Source organism: Microtus oregoni, unplaced genomic scaffold (assembly GCF_018167655.1).
Source record: "Microtus oregoni isolate MIOR12 unplaced genomic scaffold, Mior012 000014F_ref0000157, whole genome shotgun sequence".
NCBI lineage: Eukaryota > Metazoa > Chordata > Mammalia > Rodentia > Cricetidae > Microtus > Microtus oregoni.
The window spans coordinates 36,985,924-37,005,903 of record NW_024543073.1 but is presented as its reverse complement, the minus strand read 5'-3'; the positions used below and the strand labels follow the sequence as shown (position 1 = coordinate 37,005,903).

At 39.2% G+C, this 19,980-nt stretch overlaps 1 protein-coding gene across 3 annotated transcripts in view; it reads left to right on the top strand.

Annotated features, from left to right (window-relative positions):
* Mctp1 (multiple C2 and transmembrane domain containing 1) overlaps positions 1 to 19,980 on the top strand; it is a 573,552-nt gene that overhangs the window by 385,449 nt on the left and 168,123 nt on the right. For all 3 annotated transcript variants that reach the window (XM_041663341.1, XM_041663343.1, XM_041663342.1), the window contains 2 exons: positions 6,987 to 7,173; positions 11,502 to 11,595. In XM_041663341.1, the coding sequence (XP_041519275.1) occupies positions 6,987 to 7,173; positions 11,502 to 11,595 (281 nt within the window). The remainder of the gene's footprint in view (positions 1 to 6,986; positions 7,174 to 11,501; positions 11,596 to 19,980) is intronic.

Genomic DNA, 19,980 nt, shown 5'->3' with positions numbered 1-19,980 from the left:
TTAGGTGTAGCATGGAGGTGAACATGCATGTCCAGGTTTAGCATGGGAAAGGAGGAATCCAGCCTTTGGCTTTGACTCTTAAAAGCTTAAGATCAGCGCATTTGCATAGCCAACTCTGTGATTCTGATTTGGGGCGTTTATTTTCAACACCAAAATTACAATGACCTTTGTGTCCTACATACATAAGAAAGCAAACCCACATGTACTATTAACTGCTGAGCACAAAGATTTGTAAACTAATGAGTTTTTTCTTGTTATGATATTTTTGCTGATTTCCTAACTGAAGATTTGAGGAATAGGATATTTCCTTAGAACTACAGGCAGCATTTATTTTTAAATTTCTTGCTAATCATGATGGCTTCAATATACCTTTAGCCAGTATTTCAGGGTATAAACAACATTTTGAAATTCATTGTTAAAAAAATTTTATATAAACTCCTGTTGAAAATGTTATGCTTGATAATTTGGATTGTTTTGGCTGGATTCTTGGTAGGTCTGATTATACCACCAGTGACTTATTACTCAGTGTGTCTGACACAGCCCATAAGTAGGAGCTTGTTTTATCCTGGAAGAAACACTAGGACACAGCTAGGTTATTTTATCCTGAAAGAAACACTGATCACCATCAATAAAGAGCAGCCGAGGCAAGGTGTGGGGGATAAAAGTGAGGGGGATCAGTTCCTCCTTCAGTTCTCAGGTAAAACAGCATTTAATATGCATGATATTTCTTTCATATGGCTAAGGAATCCAAACATATATATTATATGTGATATATTTAAGTTCTGATATAGAAGTTAGGAAACATGATTCAAACTTTCTGATCTCTGAACTTCAATTTTTTCATTTTTTGGAACACAACAAAATGTCTCTGAAATCCCCTTCAGTGTTAATTCTGTTTTGACTATTATAGTAATTGATTGATTGATGTATGTGTAGTTCACAGTTCAAACTAAAGTGAAGTGGCGATGTAACCAGAGAGAGCTGTAACTTTTTAAAGCATCTTACAGCTCCAGCTAAGAGAGACTGTTTTTCTCTTGAGTTTTTATTTGGTGAGTAAGGAAAGCTGAACTGAAAGTCATGGTGCTCACCTTTAACCCCGGCACTCACTTGGGAGGCAAAGGTAGGTAGATATCTGTGAGTTTGAGCCAGCCTTGTTCACATAACAAGTTCCAGGCCAGCCAGAACTATGTATAGAACCACATCTCAAAATAAAATAAATATGAAACACAAAAAGCTTAAATGATTTGCTGAATATCATAATGCAAATGAGTCTTTCAGTTCAGCATTGTGAACCTTTGAACATATATGTACTCTGAAATCAAATAACTTTCTACACATTAATATTAAGTTGGTGGACATTCGGTATTCAAGAAATAAAGACAGGAAAACTTAGATTTAAAATAGGTGACACCTAGAAATTGGGTAGTGTCGGACACATGTGTGAGTCAGCCAATGAGCAAGTGAGATGAGTGCTATAAATAAATCAAACAGAAAGATAAAAAGAGATGAAGAAAGAAAGACAGAAAGGGGGAAGAAAAGAAGGAAGGAGGAAGGGAGGGAGGGACAGAAGAAGGGAGGAATGGAGGGAGGGAGGAGGGGATAATGGAAGAAAGAAAAAAGGAAGGAAGGAAAAAGGAAAGAGAGGGAGGGTGGGAGGGGGAAAAAGAAAGGAAAAAGGAGAAAGGAGGGAGGGAGGGAGGAGGGAGGGACGGAGGGACAGAGGCAGAGAGGATGTGGATCACTTTCTGGGTAGATAGTACCGATGTATAAGAATGAGCACTGGCCTTGCCATGATGAAACCTTGTCCCCACAGGTGACTCTTTGGCCTCTCTGAGGTGACATTTCTTTGTAAAGCCCTAGATAGAGTCTAGGTGCTATAAAGGACAGGATATCACCCCTCCCTACAGACGTTTCAGGACATGAAGAGAAACAACTGCAAAGTTTTCCAGTAAGGATTAGTAGAAGCTAGCCAAGTAAGGAGAGGGAGACTATGGTCTCAGGCAGGGAGGAGGTCTCATCCAAACCCCCAGAAGCTGGTGAGAGTTAGGGGCAGCCTGGAGTCACAGGATATGGCACAGACAAGTCACACACAGGCTGATAATGGTTTAGTGAGGGTCTTGTCGGGTTGCTGGGTATATTTCTCAGGGAAAGGGAAGCGGGGACATAGTTAAGTCAAGTTTTGAACATCCCAGACTGGGAGTGTGGATAAACTGTGTCAACACCTTTCACCTTAGCCTGGGTTCTCTAGAAACAAACTCGGAGGCAAAAATTGGGTGTTGCTGTTTTACTGGAAGGTATATTTCCTTAAAGTAAGATATGAGATGAAGAAGGGGGAGCCCTGGCACACAACACAACATAATATGCTGCCAATTTGTTCACGGTTTTCTGTGTATCAAGGAAAGGCTGCTTAGCAGGTGTAGGTCAAGGCTGTCTGTTAAGGGAGCTGCGGGTTGCATTCTGCCACCCGGCTCCAGCCACAGGCTAGCTTTACCCGAAATAATAACACACAAATTGTATTCACTTAAACACTGCTTGGCCCATTATATCTAGCCTCTTCTCAGCTAACTCTCGCACCTGGACTAGCCCATTTCTAATAATGTGTGTAGCACCCCAAGGTGCGCTTACCGGGAAGATTCTAGCCTACATCCATCCTGGGTCGGAGCTTCATTGATTGTGTCTGCCCAGGAGAGGGGAGCATGGCCTCTGAGCTCACTTCTTCTTCCTCCCAGCATTCTTTTCTCTTTACTCCTCCCAACTATGTTTTAACCTATGAGGGCCAAGCAGTTTCTTTATTTTTTAACCAATGACCTTCCTCCATCAGCTGTCTGCAGTCAAGCAATAAGATCAGATCGTAGTTAGGAATAGTCAGAGGGAAGGAGATATTAGCAGGTATCTTCCCACTTCCTGTTCAAAGTTCACTCCGCAGGAAATCAACCTCTGCATTGTTTCATGGGGTCCACTGACAGGTTCTGAGAGCAACATTGCATCCTACAGTGTGGCTTTGCATGCAAATGCGGAAGTGGCCTTAGAAGTCACAAAGTCAGGCATGTGGATGCTGGACCTGAACATACAGTGGTGGCCGAGGAGAGGACCCAGTCTATTTAAGCAAGTGAAGGATGACAGCTGGTGTGAAGAGGACCTGTGAGGACTTGGGTACAGTGACCAGTGAGGGTGCTGGTGTGAAAAGCACCTATGAGGACTCAGGTACAGTGACCAGTGAGAGTGCTGGTGTGAAAAGGACCTGTGAGGACTCGGGTACAGTGACCAGTGAGAGTGCTGGTGTGAAGAGGAGCTATTAGGACTCGGGTACAGTGATCAGTGAGGGTGCTGGTGTAAAGGGCAGAACAAAATCAAAGACACATCTTAATCAAAGCAAGTGGTTCAGCTCCTGGATAGCAAGGATCCTGGGGAATCCAGGGAAATAAGAAGATACTTTAAATAAACGTTTAAACCATAAGTGTAGATTCCTGCTAGAAAGCACATGCAAAGAGAACTATTTTTGAGCCAAAGAGAAGGGTCCACAGTGCCTTCTTTTGACATCCTTCATGCTGATATTGGAGGCACAGCGTGATATTGCTTGCAATACAGCACAAAGTTAAATTATATAGGTTTCTTTTTACACGGACTTTCAAGAGTCGTTTGCTTTGTTTTGTTTTATAAGATGAATAAGGAATAATATTTCATTACTTATAAGATAAACTCACTCTTTTAGGTTTTTAGTTTGTAGAATTGCAAAGAAAGAAAGACACAAGTGTAAACATGGATAGAGTTATCACAAATTGTGAAACTGGGGATTCTGAAAACTCAGAGTTCATCTAGTTCAATTATCTCATAACTGCTGATGAGAAAAGTGAAATTCAGGTGGGAAAGTTGTCTTGGAAAAGGTCACACAGCTAATTAGTGGAGACAGAGTCCTGCAATTAGAAAATGACTCTGGGTTCTTCATCTCTGCCAAGTATTTCTGGAGTTCATGAATTTACATTACTGCTTTTTAAAAAATAATTTTGCATTTTCATATTTAAAAAGCATTCTGTATGCGTAGATCCCCTGGATAATCTCTTACTTCTATAGTTCATCTGTGATGAATCCTTCCTTTGTGAGGGATTTACCAGTCCAGGTGAGCCACATACAAGCCCTTCATCCCACACCAATTAGCACTGTATTCGCAGGGCAGTAGACTATGCCACAAGGGTCTTTGTACATATTTGTTCAAAAGCTAACAGGGAATGGAAAATTCTTTTTCTACATTTATCCCAGCAGTCACTTGATTTGATACTCAGCAATGAAGGTGTGATGCAAACTTTATCTTCAAATTAACAAGACAGTTTGGCGAAGTCACGGCAAAACTGACATTTAAAACAGCTTCTTATTCCTGAGCAGAATTTTAGATAAATAAGATGTCTGAGTGGCCACAGTTGAATGAAAACTCCCACATTTTAACATTTAGCACTCCCACATCCAGCATATTATTGTCCTCTACATTAATATTAGGATAGTCAAGATGCTGCAGTACACATGGCTCTTCCTGTGAGCCATGAAGTTTTCATTGACGAGGTGACATTTCTGTAAGTTTATCCTGTTTAAATTTTACTAGTATCATAGCTTTTAAATCTGAATTTGTGAAGTATTCTTGTCCTATAAGAACAAGCACAGCTAATTTCCTAATGTATATGTAGTTTAAAACATTGAAATAAAAACAAAACAATTCTATACGTGGAAAAGAAGATGCTTCCGGTAACTGAAACGTCTGACCATCTCTGCGAACCATTGCTAACTGCACTCTTTTCTCCAAGAATGCTGTTTCTCAGTGAGTCTTGGAGAGCAATATGCTTAGGCCTTCCATTTCAGAGGCCCAGGTACAGGCTCTGACTCTGGTCACGACTGTGTATGTTCACTCAGATCATTTGACCTCCCTGCTCCTCAGTTTTTCATTGCATGTAGCAGATTGCAGGACTAACAAATTCTTATTGTAACTTATTCAAAATTATTGTATTTAGAATTGAAATTTTATTGGCACAACACACACACAATCGCATGCACGTGCACAAACATGCACACACATGCACGTGTGCACACACACCCAATCAAGCAATAAACCTGTGGCTGTGATTCCTTCTGAAAGTTGCCAGTTTGCACTTTCCAGAGGAAGTATCTTGAGAGCACTTTCCCAGCTCTGAAGCATTCCCTGTGAAGACTCTAAAAGGAAAACGAAGCATCAACACAGCCTGTGCAAAGTGGTCATGAGCTTGAAAGGGAAGCGACCAGGAGGCTTGAGTGTATTCCAGTGCTCTTCTTTGTATGACAATACAGCACACTATACAAGGCTAATGGAAGGAAGGGCCTGGGAAAGACGTGATCAAACTGAGCTGGGGATGGGCTGCAGAAAGGAACAAAGTGAATGAAAAGTCCCTCATGGTCCCAACCCTACCAGCCAATATTCTGTCTGGATCACAATCCCTATTGGGTTACCTAGTATTACACTCCTGACCCAAGCTGGAGAGGTAGTCACAACCAGTGAGGCCAGACACTGTGGGCCAGGCACTGTGCCAGAGCTGGAGAGTTCTCTAAAACCATGTTCGTGTTCCTCCTTTCATTAGAGATTGCTTTTGACTAGTTGTTTTTCCTCAATGTGTTTTAACTTTTAGTTTACTCCAGTTGTTATTGAGAACTTGATTCTAATTACAATCAGAATGTTAGATAAAGCATTTGATATTGTGTGGGATTTTTATTTTAATTTTTTAGCATTGAGGAGAATTAGTGATAGTATTTTGAATTGAATGTTGTATTAACAGAGTCAGTAAGGTTTCTGGTATCTATTCTAGCATTTGGAAAGGTGTATTCCAGAGTTGTACAGACTGGTTTCTAACTCCCTTAATAATAGGCTTTAGCACACCCTCTGTGTCTAGTCATAGTCATTGTTAATGCTGTGCACAAAATAAAAGGAAATGTCACTCTTTGATTCATTTTGTAAAGTCTCATAAGAAAGATGTTTGAATTCAGGTACAATCTTTGAACACTTTAGATACTGTTATACTGTTATGCTGTTATTTAAAAACAGCTTCGAAACCAAGCAACAGATGGTGGAGTGCAGAATTAAAGGGAGCAAGAATGAATCTTTCCCTTGTACATGCCCATCTCATTTGCGATGTATTGAGAACGTTTACTTTGGTAATTGGCTATTTCTCAATCATCACATTTTGTGTGAGTGTGTGTGTGTGTGTGTGTGCGTGTGCGTGCGCGTGTGTGTGTGTGTGTATGCCTGCCACAGCACACGAGTGGAATTTGTGGGAATTGGTTCTCTCCTTCCACCATGTGGGTCCCAGAGTTGAAACTCAGATGTCCAAAACACCAACATCAGCCCCACTGAGCCATTTTATCAACCCACCTCCTATTTGAAATGTTTTTTATTTTCCTTATCCCTGTCCCCTCTTCCCCCGCCCGGGTTATTAGCCTGATCGTCACTGTATTATCTCCTCCTCGAAATCAACTCACATTTTTAGGAAAAGAGTGCAGGTGTTTGGCCTGTAGGAGAGGCACATGCAGCAGGATTTGCCACTAAAACATTTTGTTTTAGCGAGTGCACTGTGCGTATAAGTTTAAAAACGTAAAACTTAACCTCTGCACAGTGAATGTTAGCTGCTATTCAGTGACGTTTATAAACTGGGAGGAGGAATCGCATAATGGCAACAGTGACAGGGAAACTCCACTCTTGGTAGTTTGCTCCAGCCTGAATAGGTCTGAGCACCAACTCATGAGTACGGTACCAGAGGAGATAATAGCACAACTCTCCCTGAGTGTCTATCTTACAGGAAACAAGCAATTAAAAGTTCTATGATCTCCAGGGCCTGAGTTTTGTGAAGAGAGCAGTTGATCTCACACTGTCCCAGATGGTTTTCTATTTCTTTAACGTTCACAGGTCTCCAGCAAACCCTATCTGTTTGATGTGGTGAGAATGCCGTTTGCTAATTCAAAACATTTGTTTCTAGGTGCCAGGTTGACCTGTCGTCTCTCAGTAGGGAGCAAACCCACAAGCTGGAGTTACAGCTGGAAGAGGGTGAGGGCCACCTGGTTCTGCTTGTCACTCTGACAGCCTCGGCCACAGTCAGTATCTCCGACCTCTCTGTCCACTCCCTGGAGGACCAGAAGGAGCGGGGAGAGATCTTAAAAAGATATGTACGTATGCAATGAGCTTCCTTCCTGACCCACGTGTCACCAGATGAGGTTGTGCACAGTGTTCCCAGAAAGACAAGTGGCTTTCAGAGGAGGTTTTGAGGAGCAGAGGGTAGGCCCTGGGAGCTGCCATGCAGCCCCCACTGATGTCTATAGTTTGACATAGATGAAATCTGCAGGATGCATTTCAGAGCACATTCTGTATTCTAAGGTTCTGCCTTGTGATTTTTATCATATAGAGAAATTTTCCATAAAGGAACTAAATCTAAAATAATGTTATTAGCATCCTAAGAAGCTGGGAGCTAGAGAACATCCAAAGTGATGTTTACAGCTCGGAAAAGTCTCATGTCAGTATGAAAGTGAAAGGCAGTCATTCTGCCCGAGTGTGGGTGGGGTTTGGTGTGGGATGGAGTGCCAATAAAGTCACCATCTTCAAATTTTATGCCCTTTAAATGTCGAATCTTCCTGTTTCCCAGCAACTTTCAGGGTGCATTTCGCATCTTGTAGTTCTCTTGAATCAACAGAGAGGGGAGCTCTTGTTCTACCTTTGTCTCTGGATGGCGGCTTGGAAAAGTAACGGCCTTGGTACTGATGAAACTAGGGGAAGGCTTTCCCACTTCAAATCACAAAGCTTGTATTGTACAGTGCTGCCAGGTGTTTAGACGTCTCCTCGAGACACTCAGCCATGAAACCGAGCTCCGACCAACAAAGAATGGCTTTTTAAAAACCATTCCTATTTGCTGACGGACACCCTTTCAGTAACTGAATTTAATAAAGATGCACCTTATCAGGTTGTGCAGCTGACATGAAGTGCCCGTATGAATGCTCTACAGTATTCTTCAAACAGATTACCAGAATGTGCGCCTCAGCAAATTTATTCTCACTATCTGCACTGAATCAGCTGTCTGCTAATGCTTGTAGAACTCATCCACCAATACTATTATCATAAACAGTTTAATAGAGGTGACTTAGCAAGGCTAAAACCACCCAAGAGCCTAAGTTATTGTGTAGTATCTTCTAATATATAATTACAATTATGAAAATTATTTCACATAATTATTTCACTAAAATTATATTCTCTAGTTACTGGAAATGATCTTTCTGCATTAAAACTACCAGAAAGGAATTAATTGGTATATTAACTTGAAAATTCATCTGGGCATTAACATTCTGTAGTTACTAGATCACCATTTTAATATTATCCTATGTATGAAGATGATACTACTGTCCACATAATTAGAAGTAATCCAGCTATTATTGATTGATTTTTTTTTTGGCTGCCGTTGAATAGTTTCTTTAGTCAGCTAGTCCCATTTAGAATACGAATATTTTGTTTTCCATCTTTTCCAAAATGCCAGTTATTTCGCTTAAATGTAAAATGTTATGTTTGGCATCTCAGCTACTTCTCAGGCTGTATTCTGCCCAATGCATTGAAAGGTGAATCATGTTGAAATGTGCTTTTCTGTAACCCCAAGTTTGAAGCCCTGCTGTCATTCTCCCTCTCTAGACACACTCGCTGAGAAGCGGTAATGCAGAACTGGGGACATGCTATATTTGTGTTAACTCACAACAGTAGAAGGACAAAGATAAATGTCTTGGAGGCCTTAATGTATTTTACACTGTGTGTATTATGAAGTGAATGAATTTTCTGTAATGTCTAATATGCAACTTGATTTGATGAAACATGTAAAGAAGATCGCTGGTCATCAGATTATTACTGTGTTCTCCTTTTCAAATGCACACATTGTGTGTGTGTGTGTGTGTGTGTGTGTGTGTGTGTGTGTTTAAAGTGGAAGTTAAACTTAAGAATTTGATTTGGTTTAGGTGTGGTGCTGGGCAGGGTGGGTGAAGGAATGAATTGCCTCACTCTGATATGAAGCAGCCCTAGAGAATTTCATTGTTCAGCAATGAAATCCCACAAATTAAACAGACATTCTTGAGTAAACCACTGTTTGATCACCACTTTCTGAAAAGGTGGCTAATTCCATTTCCCTGTTCTTTTCTTCTTGGGGGGAGGCAGAGGGAAGGTCAGTAGGGACGGGTAGTAATGGGTAGTAGTCCAAGAGCTGCTATTTGACCTTTTCAGAACGGGTTTGCTGAACCCCTGCTCCTCCTTGTCACAGTTTAAAAACCAGAGGAGCTAGTTTAGAGAAGAAGTTGTTAGCATTCCATTTTTATTATGACATTTCACAGTCATCTGATTTAATGTCCCTTGACCGGATTGTCCACCGTGAGACGATGGGCTTGAAATGTTATTTAGAGCATTGATAAAAGGTGAGCAGTTCTAAGATGACAGCAAGTCATAAGGCGGGTGGTGTGACATTAATTTTCTCCATAACAGAGATGGAATAAGACGTCATGGTGACAAGCTGTCAATCAGCTCTGGCCCCTCCGAGCATCTCTGTACCATAGGATGGGGTATTGCCTCTCCAGTAATAGAGCTGAACCACAGTGCTTTCTCTGACAGCTGCTGCAGCCATAGAGAAAATATATTATACAGCCTTTCATTAAAAAAATAAAGAGGCCTCCTCTCCAGAGCATTTCAATCTCTTCCCATCTATCGAGGACTGAAAGGACTCACAGCGAATCATGGATTCCTCTGCTATGGAAATGTCTGGCTTCAAAAGCCATCCAGGTTTTGAGGCCTTCTAAAATAACCATAAATAACAACACAGGAACATCCCTTGATAAAGCTTTTCATAAAATTACAGTTTTAGACTGGTATTTATTTGCTTTTTCTTTGAGTTCTTATTATAATCTGTATGTCACTGGCCTAAACAGTAGAAATTTGCAATAAACTGTCAGATGTCAGGTGCCTTGGAGAAGGAATCCTTCAAACTATAATCACCCTTCCAGAAGCAGAGCAGGGTCCCCGAAACTGAAGTCCCAATGGCAGTGTAAACGTGGCTGTTCGGCCAGCTTCCGGAGTGAATGATTCTGACTCCTAATATTTGCTTCGGTCACCATGAATCTGTTTTCAATTGCTCATGAAGAAAATAAGTACTGGAGCCTTTTGATGAAACTGCTCCCCATCACTGGGGGCAATTCCTAGCTGTTTCGTATATTGAGTGAGCGCTGAGAAGCCTCAGAACCACAGCCCTGCTCTATTGTTAAACCTCTGATTTGTAGGAATTTCAAAAGAGTAACAGTGAATTTTTGCTAAATCCAGTCAAATGGGCCTTTCAGATAAATTTTTGGTGATAAATAGTTGTTTGTGTCTAGAGATTAAGAGCTAATCTTCTGTACCGAACACTGTTTTTACTAAGTCATGCTATGAGATTACACATTTATCTGTATTTCTTTTCACGGTGCCAAGGTCATAGCTTCAGTGTAAATAGTGACTAGCTATCAGGACTGATAAGTTCACATTGTAGAAGTGTTGGCTTGTGTGTACCCTCACACCACTAATACACTAATGGGATTGCTTTTATTGTAGCAACTTTTGATAGATAACATTTTATGCAGAAATTTATTAAACTACCTTGTCATGAAACATTTTAAAGATGGTAAGAAATTAAGTATCTTTGATTTATTCAGTAGAAGCACTGACCATTAATTCTGTTGGCCTTCCTCCTTTAGTTATTTCAAGATTATGCTTAGTAAAGCATCACAATCAAGTTTTTATTTTATTTTTATTATTATCATCAAAACTCCACAATTCTATACGTTATAGCAAATACAAATATAAACTTAAGACAATTTTCTCACTGCCTTTGGATTTATTTTATCAATCTAATTTGCTTTTGAAAATTGTATCCCTTAAAGTTTTTATAAAGTTATATAAGTCTTTGAGTGAACTATTAGCTAAGTCTTTAGATAATGTACACCTTATCTAAGCACTGCGAACAAAATGGTAGAAAAAATAATTTGTTAGTGTTGACTTTCTCAATAACTTACCCTGTCTGAGGAGTGTTATGTAAGCAATCATGCAGGAGTTAATATTATTCATTATCATCTTCAAACTATCATATTTACCAATGAAATATTTGTGAGGTCCTTTAGTAGAAGACACTAAGAGAAGCCATGGGGACAGCTGCTTTGCAGCCCATTGCTCACCATCTACCGAGTGTGGCTAATCATCAGTAACTGTTATTTTGACCCCAGAAAATCACTGATTAGTAGTTATGTATGTGTGTACATGTGTGTGGATATGCTCACGCGCACATGCGTTTCTATTTACTCCTGATAGAGGAAATATAATCGGTATTGGAAAAGCACAAATAACCCTTTGACCCTCTAAGAAAGTATTCTGAGAAAATGTAGTGTTTTCTAAGCATATTTTTGAGGCTTCCTTAGGTTTCTTTTCCTAATGCCATGTTTGGGTTTTCCAGAGCCCACTGAGGATATTTAACAACATAAAAGACGTGGGATTTCTGCAGGTGAAAGTCATCAGAGCTGAAGGTTTGATGGCTGCTGATGTCACAGGTAGGAACTGGTGAAATTCCCCTATCATGTATGTATGTGCTAGGTATAACATTACTTTTTACCCAGAACACAGAAATGTAAACACAGCAAATGAGTCCATAGTTTTAGTATTGCTGTTTATTCAACATATTAAAAGTGAGATAATGATGTTTATATCATCAAGCTACAGAGCTAATTAATTATTTTGTTTGGAGCCATGACCATTTTTTTGTCATTTAATTCCATAGAGATCTGAAAGATGGTCATGCCCACATGTTGAATTGTCTATCTAAAATTGGTTGGCATGCTAGGGCTGACTTGCCAGTTTCCTGGAAATCACTGTGCTGGGAAAATTTTCTTATTATTTGTGGAAACAAACATATTATTCTAAATGTTAAGCAAGATTGCCCTGATAAAGTTGCAGACATACTTGAATAAACTACTATCCTTTTCTTACCATTCAGTGGTCAGCAAATCACTGTATTCTTCTTTAATTCATGCAGCAGAACTGAACGCAGATTAAAAGATAATTCTCTTCAAAATCAAATAGCAGATGTTTGCTCCAAAATAGCAATATTTAAAATTTTCATATTTGTATATCAGCAAAGTGAGTATAATATGTAACAGATACAAAAATGTTAGGGATTTATAATTTCTTGTAAAAGATAATTTTTAGCTTATTTGTAACTGAAGACATTGGCATTTTAAAAGTATATGTGGATACTTGAGAATAGTGGGGCTAGGGGTAGCTGTAATCTTTGAGGATGAGATTCCTTAGCATTTGGTGGTTTAAAAAAAAACCTGTGAATGGTGAGTTTATGCATTTTCTTTCTTAAGAACTTGGTTCTCATATAGTTATCAGTGACTCAACCTGGGCACAATAATTTCTTACAGAAAAATTTACATACCTGTTATTTCAAACGCTTAGCTACCTGCCATTATTCAGGCTGAATGCAGCTATATAAGTTTGTCTCCTTTCAGCAAGAAGCTGTCATCGACTTTAAAACTTCATGAATATGCAAACAAGTTTAACCTACTTGGCCTGTGTGCCACTATGGAAGTTAAAGTACATGTTCTTTCAAAGTTGAAAAAAATAGAGATATTTCTTTCCTAATGGCTCTATGTAAATCAGCGTGAATAACAATAGCCTTTCTGGTGGAGATTCAATGATATATAATTTTTATTTGATAGAGTGAACATTAATTTGGGGAATCCTGAATAACTGAATCTCAATTTTCCCCTTCAGTTTTATGGATATAAATCTAATGATTCCTCATGCCATGCTGACCTTATAATCTAATGGGCTCGGGACTGAACAAGAGAGATGTTGAACTATTCAGGGCCAAGTGGATAATTCTGTCTTTGACCTTGCTCACCCTTGGACCTTCTGTGGTTTTTATGACATTTGTGATGGTGGCAAAAATTACAGGCCATGTGTTTAAGTCAGAAATGTCTAAATATACTATTAATTTAAAAAGTAATATTGCTTATGAAAATATAAACAATTTAGGGCACAAACAAGCTCTTCATGTGCTTTCCTTGGATTCATCTCCACAGAACTTTGAAAAGTTGGCGTCTGTCTTAATGGTTAATGACAGTGAAGCTCTGCCCAAAGAGAAACCAAAGTAGAAAGACGAGGGACTGAGTGGGTCGTTCTGTCTTCAAGTCTGCAGTTACGCACACTCCCAGAGCTGTGGTTCCCACCTTTCCTAATGTGGAGACCCTTTAACACAGTTACATTGCTATGGTGATCCCAACCATAACATTACTCTTGTTGCTACTTCTTAAATATATTTTTGCACTGTTATGAATTGTAATGTGAATATTTTTGGAGATAGAAGTCTGCCAAAAAGGTAGTGATCCACAGGTTGAGAATCACTCATCTAGAAGCTTGTGGCTGGGGAAAGGCAATTTTAAAATCATGACTAACTTTCTCGTTGCTAAGCCAGACATACTTTCTGAACTGGGACAAATGAAGCTCTAGTTAGATGATATTTGGCTTCAGAATAACTTCTTTCCTACAGAACTCTGACAAGACAAACTAATACCTGACCAACTTTCATATATTTTAAGATGTTTTTGATCATTATAACATAAGTCACTTAAACACAATTTTTAATTAATATTCCAACATTAATGAGCACAGGAGAAAAAAATCTTTAAGTCGCCATCAATCTTACTGCAGTCACAAAGAATTTTTTCCTTTCAAAATGTAAAATTTTTCTTTTGTTACAACACATTCATTGGGAAACATTGTAATACTGTATTAACTCTGTGAGAATAAAGAGCAATTGAGACTCTCTTTGAATGAGTGAGTGTAAAGCACAAATTACTTTTTAATGAAACCCTCAATTCTTTTCCTTCCCACAAAAAGCCTATAGCCTTGTTCAGCTGAACACTACTACAGTAGGTCACTTCAGCTAAGCCCCTAATAAACTATTGATAGTCAAGGGTGGTTTTTTCTTCAGTCTCAATAGCCCAGTGTTGGACAGTGCACTTCAAATCATTAAGGTTAATACAGATTTTTAAAAGAGATTAACTCTGGTGGTTAAGGCCTCCATTTACAACTCCCACACATATGAGCACATTGAGCACAGCACAAGAGTGGACTGAAATTTCAGGCAAATTGTGGACAGCCTTTCACAGCCTGAGAAAGTGGCGCTGCGGTTTGGAGCCTTGGCGTACTAAATTCTTCTACGTGAAAAAGTTTGAGTAAGTGAAAAATCCTTTTAAGTACCGCTCACTCCCCTTCACTACCCAGTAAGAGGCTACTGCTTCCCTGTACAGTCAAAGCAAAGGCTAGAGGCTTGGTCCTGTTCACTGGAGGAAATTCTTTCCAACATGAAATCACATGCTCCCTAAAACTGGCCAGATTGTGAGACCAGAAAAACCAATCAGGGCGTGTGTGTGAGAGTGGGGGAGGGGTGCAGGTTTTGTCTTTTTCTTGCTCCTGACTACTCTTTGTCCTTAAGTAGGGCCTAATTTTGGCGTGTAACAGAGCATTTCAAGTCTTCTGTATTGAGTGAGACTTTCTCAGCAGAGTATTTAAACCTGGGAGACGGGTTCTTTCAAGTTGTGAAAGAAAGAAGAGTGTTCTCTCCTCCTAGGGCCCCCCCCCTCCCACTTTCCTCCAGTTTTTGAGTCATCCTCAGCCCCTCATTCTCTTTTCCCCAGGGCTGTGGAGTTTTTTGTTTCTTTGTTGCTTTCCCCCTGAGAAGGAGGTCCTGCCCTGTCCAGGGAGACCAGCCTCTCAGAAACGCTGACAGGGAAGAGCTGCTAGACCTTCCAAAGATATGCTGCCTTGTCCCATGTTAAAAGGTCCTATCCCAGGTGAACTGGTTTTGCAAATGAATGTCCCATGTCCTATAGGAAGAGAAGGGGAGAAGAGAAGAGGGATTAATGATTAATAGTCACTGAAATTGTCCCACAAAATATCTATTTCCCCCCAAAGTAAGTTATGAATAAAGCATGTCGACCCAGTAGTCTAGAAGGCCACTAGTTATTAAAGAGAAATGTTTGGTCCCCCTTCATTTGCATAGACTTTTTCCATGTTGTCCTTTGGGAAAACTGTCGTCATTGTTTAAAAATATTTAAGTAACAAAACAGCAGAAAAAGACATGCTACAGTTTTGTTTTGTTTTGCTTTTTTTTATCAGCTTCTGTGACGAGAATCTTATTATCTTACAAAATAACAGTGAGCAGCTCAGATTCATTAGCGGAGCTAAATTTAAGCCCCATTTGACAGGCTGCCTAGAAAACATTTTGTTTTGCTGTCTATGGGCTTTAATTAAGATGTGTTCAATTTCAGTCCTCTTCAGTCTAGCCCCCACCCCCAACCTGCTGTGTCACACACCGGCGATCAGACACTTCTAGACGGTCCGGCCCATGACTTTGACCTTCTGCGCAGTCCTGCGTTCCCTGGGGAACCGTTCAACTCATGAGGTCTGATTTCACACTTCCAGGATGCCTCAGCGCTCATAACAATGACAGGGAGACAAAGCCCTTTAGAGCAGGCCGCATGGGGACTTGTTTAAATTGGAAACCAGAGAGGAGTCAAGGAACAAGGTTAGGGCTACAGAATAGTGCTTTTAATAAAGAGCTCACAGCTCTGGCTTGGCTCAAAGAGGTCTACCTCTGTACAATTAATTGAGCCATTTATCTGGAGCATCTTAGGCCTCTACTTTCTCACAGAATTGCGTGGTAAATATCAGCTAAGAAGCAAATAAGATATGCATGAAATGAATTTTAACACTTTGATTACTGTGCTTCCAGTCTTCATTAAAAGTAAATTTATTTGTATTTCTGACCTCATTATCAGTAGGCTGCCTGCATTTTTATTGGTTCCTGTGATTTCGAGCTTGAGTGTGTCATATCATGAAGGTATATTTTATACAGAGATTGGGGATTTATTATTCTTGATATTTCCCCTGAACATTATGGGTCTATTTTAAAAAAAGAAAATGAAAAGGCAGTTGTAGAGAAGAAAGCAATCCGTTCCTGGAAAGTATCACAGGAAGTGAGAGAAATAGCAGCAAGCATCTATATTTATATCTATATTCCATATAGATCATCATTAAATACTGTACTGTCTTCACAAAATAATTTGCGGGTTCTTTTAGCACATTGTACAAAATGTATGTAGTTACTGCATCAAATGCATATCAAAATCTTGTCGTCCTGTTGAAAGGCATGGCTAAGTTTTCTTCTATGGGGTGGTAGCAGTCTGAACTGTAGCAGTGTGTACCTGTAGTTGCTATTATCATATGTAATAATACTGAGAGTATCCAGCAAGCTTAGTCTTACATTTTATGATCATTAGTTAAAATCTATGACGGCAGAAGAGAAAATATGCAGCCTTTAAAATGGGCATCATTCCACTGAATGGCCTGGATAAAAGACTAGAGTGAAATAATTTACAGCTAAAGGAGCTACCTTAAGGTACTCACACTATTTACTATCTTAAAATTATGTTATTTTAAATAAATAAATATTAACAAAAATTAAACTTTTTCCAGAGTGTGTTTTATTTCCATGTCAATATCCCCATTTGTTTTCTAGTATATTACAGAAGATTTTTTAGCAGTATACTTTGATAAACCATTTTATCCAAATTCATAAAGCATCAAATCTTGGCATTTTTGTCATGATAATATATCTTGTTTAGGAAACATTTTTACTACAAACTCACACGTGATAAATACATTGATTTTCTTCAAATCTTTGCTGGGAATGAGACCAAGCAACAAGAAGCATCACAAAGGATCGGCAGCTTCTCCTTCATCATATCCCAGTGTCTGACCTAGATAGGAAACTTTCTTCCTCTTAGTAATTGCATTGAAAAACCATATCATAAATGCAGAAGTCGAAAGGTACTTTCTCTTAATACCAAGCCATTCTTATCAAACATATATTAAAACATAAATGAAAGTCATAATTTAGCACAAATGCCGGTCTTGTTTGAGTCTGAACCAGTGTTTCAAGTGGAATTATAGTGTGTGGTTCATATGCAGGTCACATGGTTGGAAGATTCTGCTCTGGAAGAATAGGGAGGATGACAACGAGACTAATAATTGGGTTTGATATGCTCTAGAGGTGAAGGACTATGGGCTGACAATGTGCCTCCCATCAATAGGAAATGAGGGAAGAGAAATATTATAAAATAATGAACAGGTTCTGTTGATCTAAGATTACAAAATGATCCTTTAAGTAAAGGACAAGAGGGCTGCTGGTATGGTGATACAACCAGTCTCAGGGTTCACTCTGTGCCGAAGGCATTTAAGGTGCTGTAATCATTTTAAAGAAACTATATTTTGTTAGACTAAGATATAGTTGTATAAATAAGACAGTCACTTCTTAGAACAATGGATCTAAGAAATGCTGCCAAGAATATCTGATTTTATGTAGGTTTCTGAGGTGGAAGAGAGAACCATTTACTATAAAACTACGTGAGCTGTATGATCCTCTAGGTGGAATCCTAGACCACTGAGCAGTCAAGCCCAAGAGTGATTTAAGAATCGATGTCAATGGGACACCTAATAAGGGATCCATGCTCTGTCTGTCGGTCCACACTGTTGATTTACCAATAGCTTTGACAACATAATTGACTGCTTGCTTATCAAATTTGCCAAGAAAATAAGTTGATTCATTTATATGAGACTAAGATATGCATGCAAAACTAACAGATATTTTATATGTCTCTCTCTGTATGTGTGTATGTATGTGTTTACAGACTGAGGTAATAGAGTTTACTCAGTAAAATAAATATCAAAAATATAAATCTAAGGCCTTACATGGGTTAAAAGGGATGTTTTGCTTCAACGGTGGAAAATATAGAAAGTACTTTATGCTTAGGGATGAGTTTAAGTGTTATGAAAGTGAATTATACATACATTAGTCTTGTTGTCACAGATGAAAATCAAATGTTGTAGACCTTATTGCCCAAGTTATTCATCAAGAACATTGATAGACTAATTGGAATGCATCTCAACTGAAATATGTTTTAATCTTGGGATTTATAATGATGTCAGCTGAAGATAGATTCAAGATAATGACACTGATAACAATAATAACTAACCATTTCGAGCCTCTGTCATGAAAGATATGACTTTGGATTTGACACAAGGATTATCTGAATGATCCTCACAATAACATGATTAAAAACTATTGTTATCCCAGTTTTATAATTTAAGAAACTGAAGAGTAGAAAGACTAAAAGATTAGCTAACACACACACCCTCAAACACCCACATACCCACACACATACACAGCCTATCTCACACACACCCACATACCCACACACATACACAGCCTATCTCTCTCACACACACACACACATGCTGATACCCCCCACCCATACCCCCACACAACCCACCCACATACTCCAACACCCGCCCCCGTACACAGATTCACACACACACACACACACACACACACACACACACACACACACACGTGCACGTGCACGCGCTCATAAACAGAAGAGCAGTCACATAGATCTAGATCCATATTTTAAGACGACTTGTTCACTATGCTACAGAAGGGAGACACCGAAGGGCTGTGTCTCATTGTTGTACAGTTTGAAGCTCTATCCCAGCGAAGGTAAGTGGCAAGGAAAGTGGCGGCCAAGATTCATGTCCAAAGAGACTTGGTCCTTCTAGCAAACTGATTTTTTATTGAAAACTTACTTTTTTCATACAATATATTCTTATTATGGTTGCCCTACTCCGACATCTCCCTCTCTCTCTCTTTCTCTCTCTCATTAGAAAACAAGCAGGGACCTATAATAATAGTAGTAATAATAGTAATATAATAGCTAAAATACAAACAAACCTAAGTAGGGTAAAACTAACAGAAAAAAAACCAACAATAACAAAGAAACGGCACAAGAAACACAGACACTACAGCAAACACAGTCCCACATGCAGGAAACCCATAAAAATAAAATAGGAATTTTTAATATATAAATACCACTTAATCAGAAAGTGATTTAATTTAGAGCATTAAGTGAGTTAGAGAATCTTCATTGGCGGAAGGGACTAAGAACAGACTGTTCTCACTCTGCAGAGATTAGCATTAATGTCTACAGAAAAGTAAGAAGTGGTTTCTCCTACCACACTAGCAACTTAAGAAACTGATAACTTTTACAGCTCATCCCTGCTGTCTTCAACGTCAAAATGAACTCAACATGCTCATAGTTAGCCAAATTCTGGTAGCAAATCTTAGGCGTCTACACCTGATTCACACAACATAAATCACACACACACACACACACAAACACACCCCTACCACCCTAGGAGAGTCTGGAAATATCATTGTGGGCTTCTAGGCCTCAGTGTAGTACAGGAAGAGAGCCTGCGAAGTGCAGAATTTGTGCTCAGCCAGCCAGCCGCGATCTCCGCTGTTCCACACAGGTCCAGCTGTGCTTCTTTAGCACATATGGCCTGACAGAGGCTGGACCCTTGTTTTATACCTACCATTTTAATGAGATTTTAAAATTTCTACAGAAGGAAAATTAAATATGACTGATAGATATATTAATTTTTGTTTTTTAAAAAGATTTATTTGTTTATTATGTATGCAGTGTTCTGCCTGCAAGTCAGAAAAGGGCACCAGATTTCATTACGATGGTTGTGAACCACTATGTGGATGCTGGGGATTGAATTTAGAATCCTGGAAGAGCAGCCAAGTGTTCTCAACCTCTGAACCATTTCTCAGACCAGAGCTATCTCTCGAACCCAGATATAGTTTTATTCTTAATATAAATAAACACTTTCTAAAAATTACAATTCCAAAATGAATCAGAAATTCCAGTGAGAAAAAAAAATCCCTGTAATTGGAGCTATTGAGGCCAAGTCAGAATGACCCCCTGGTTACCTGAATGAGTTCTGGAACTTTTCCTTAAGGTGTC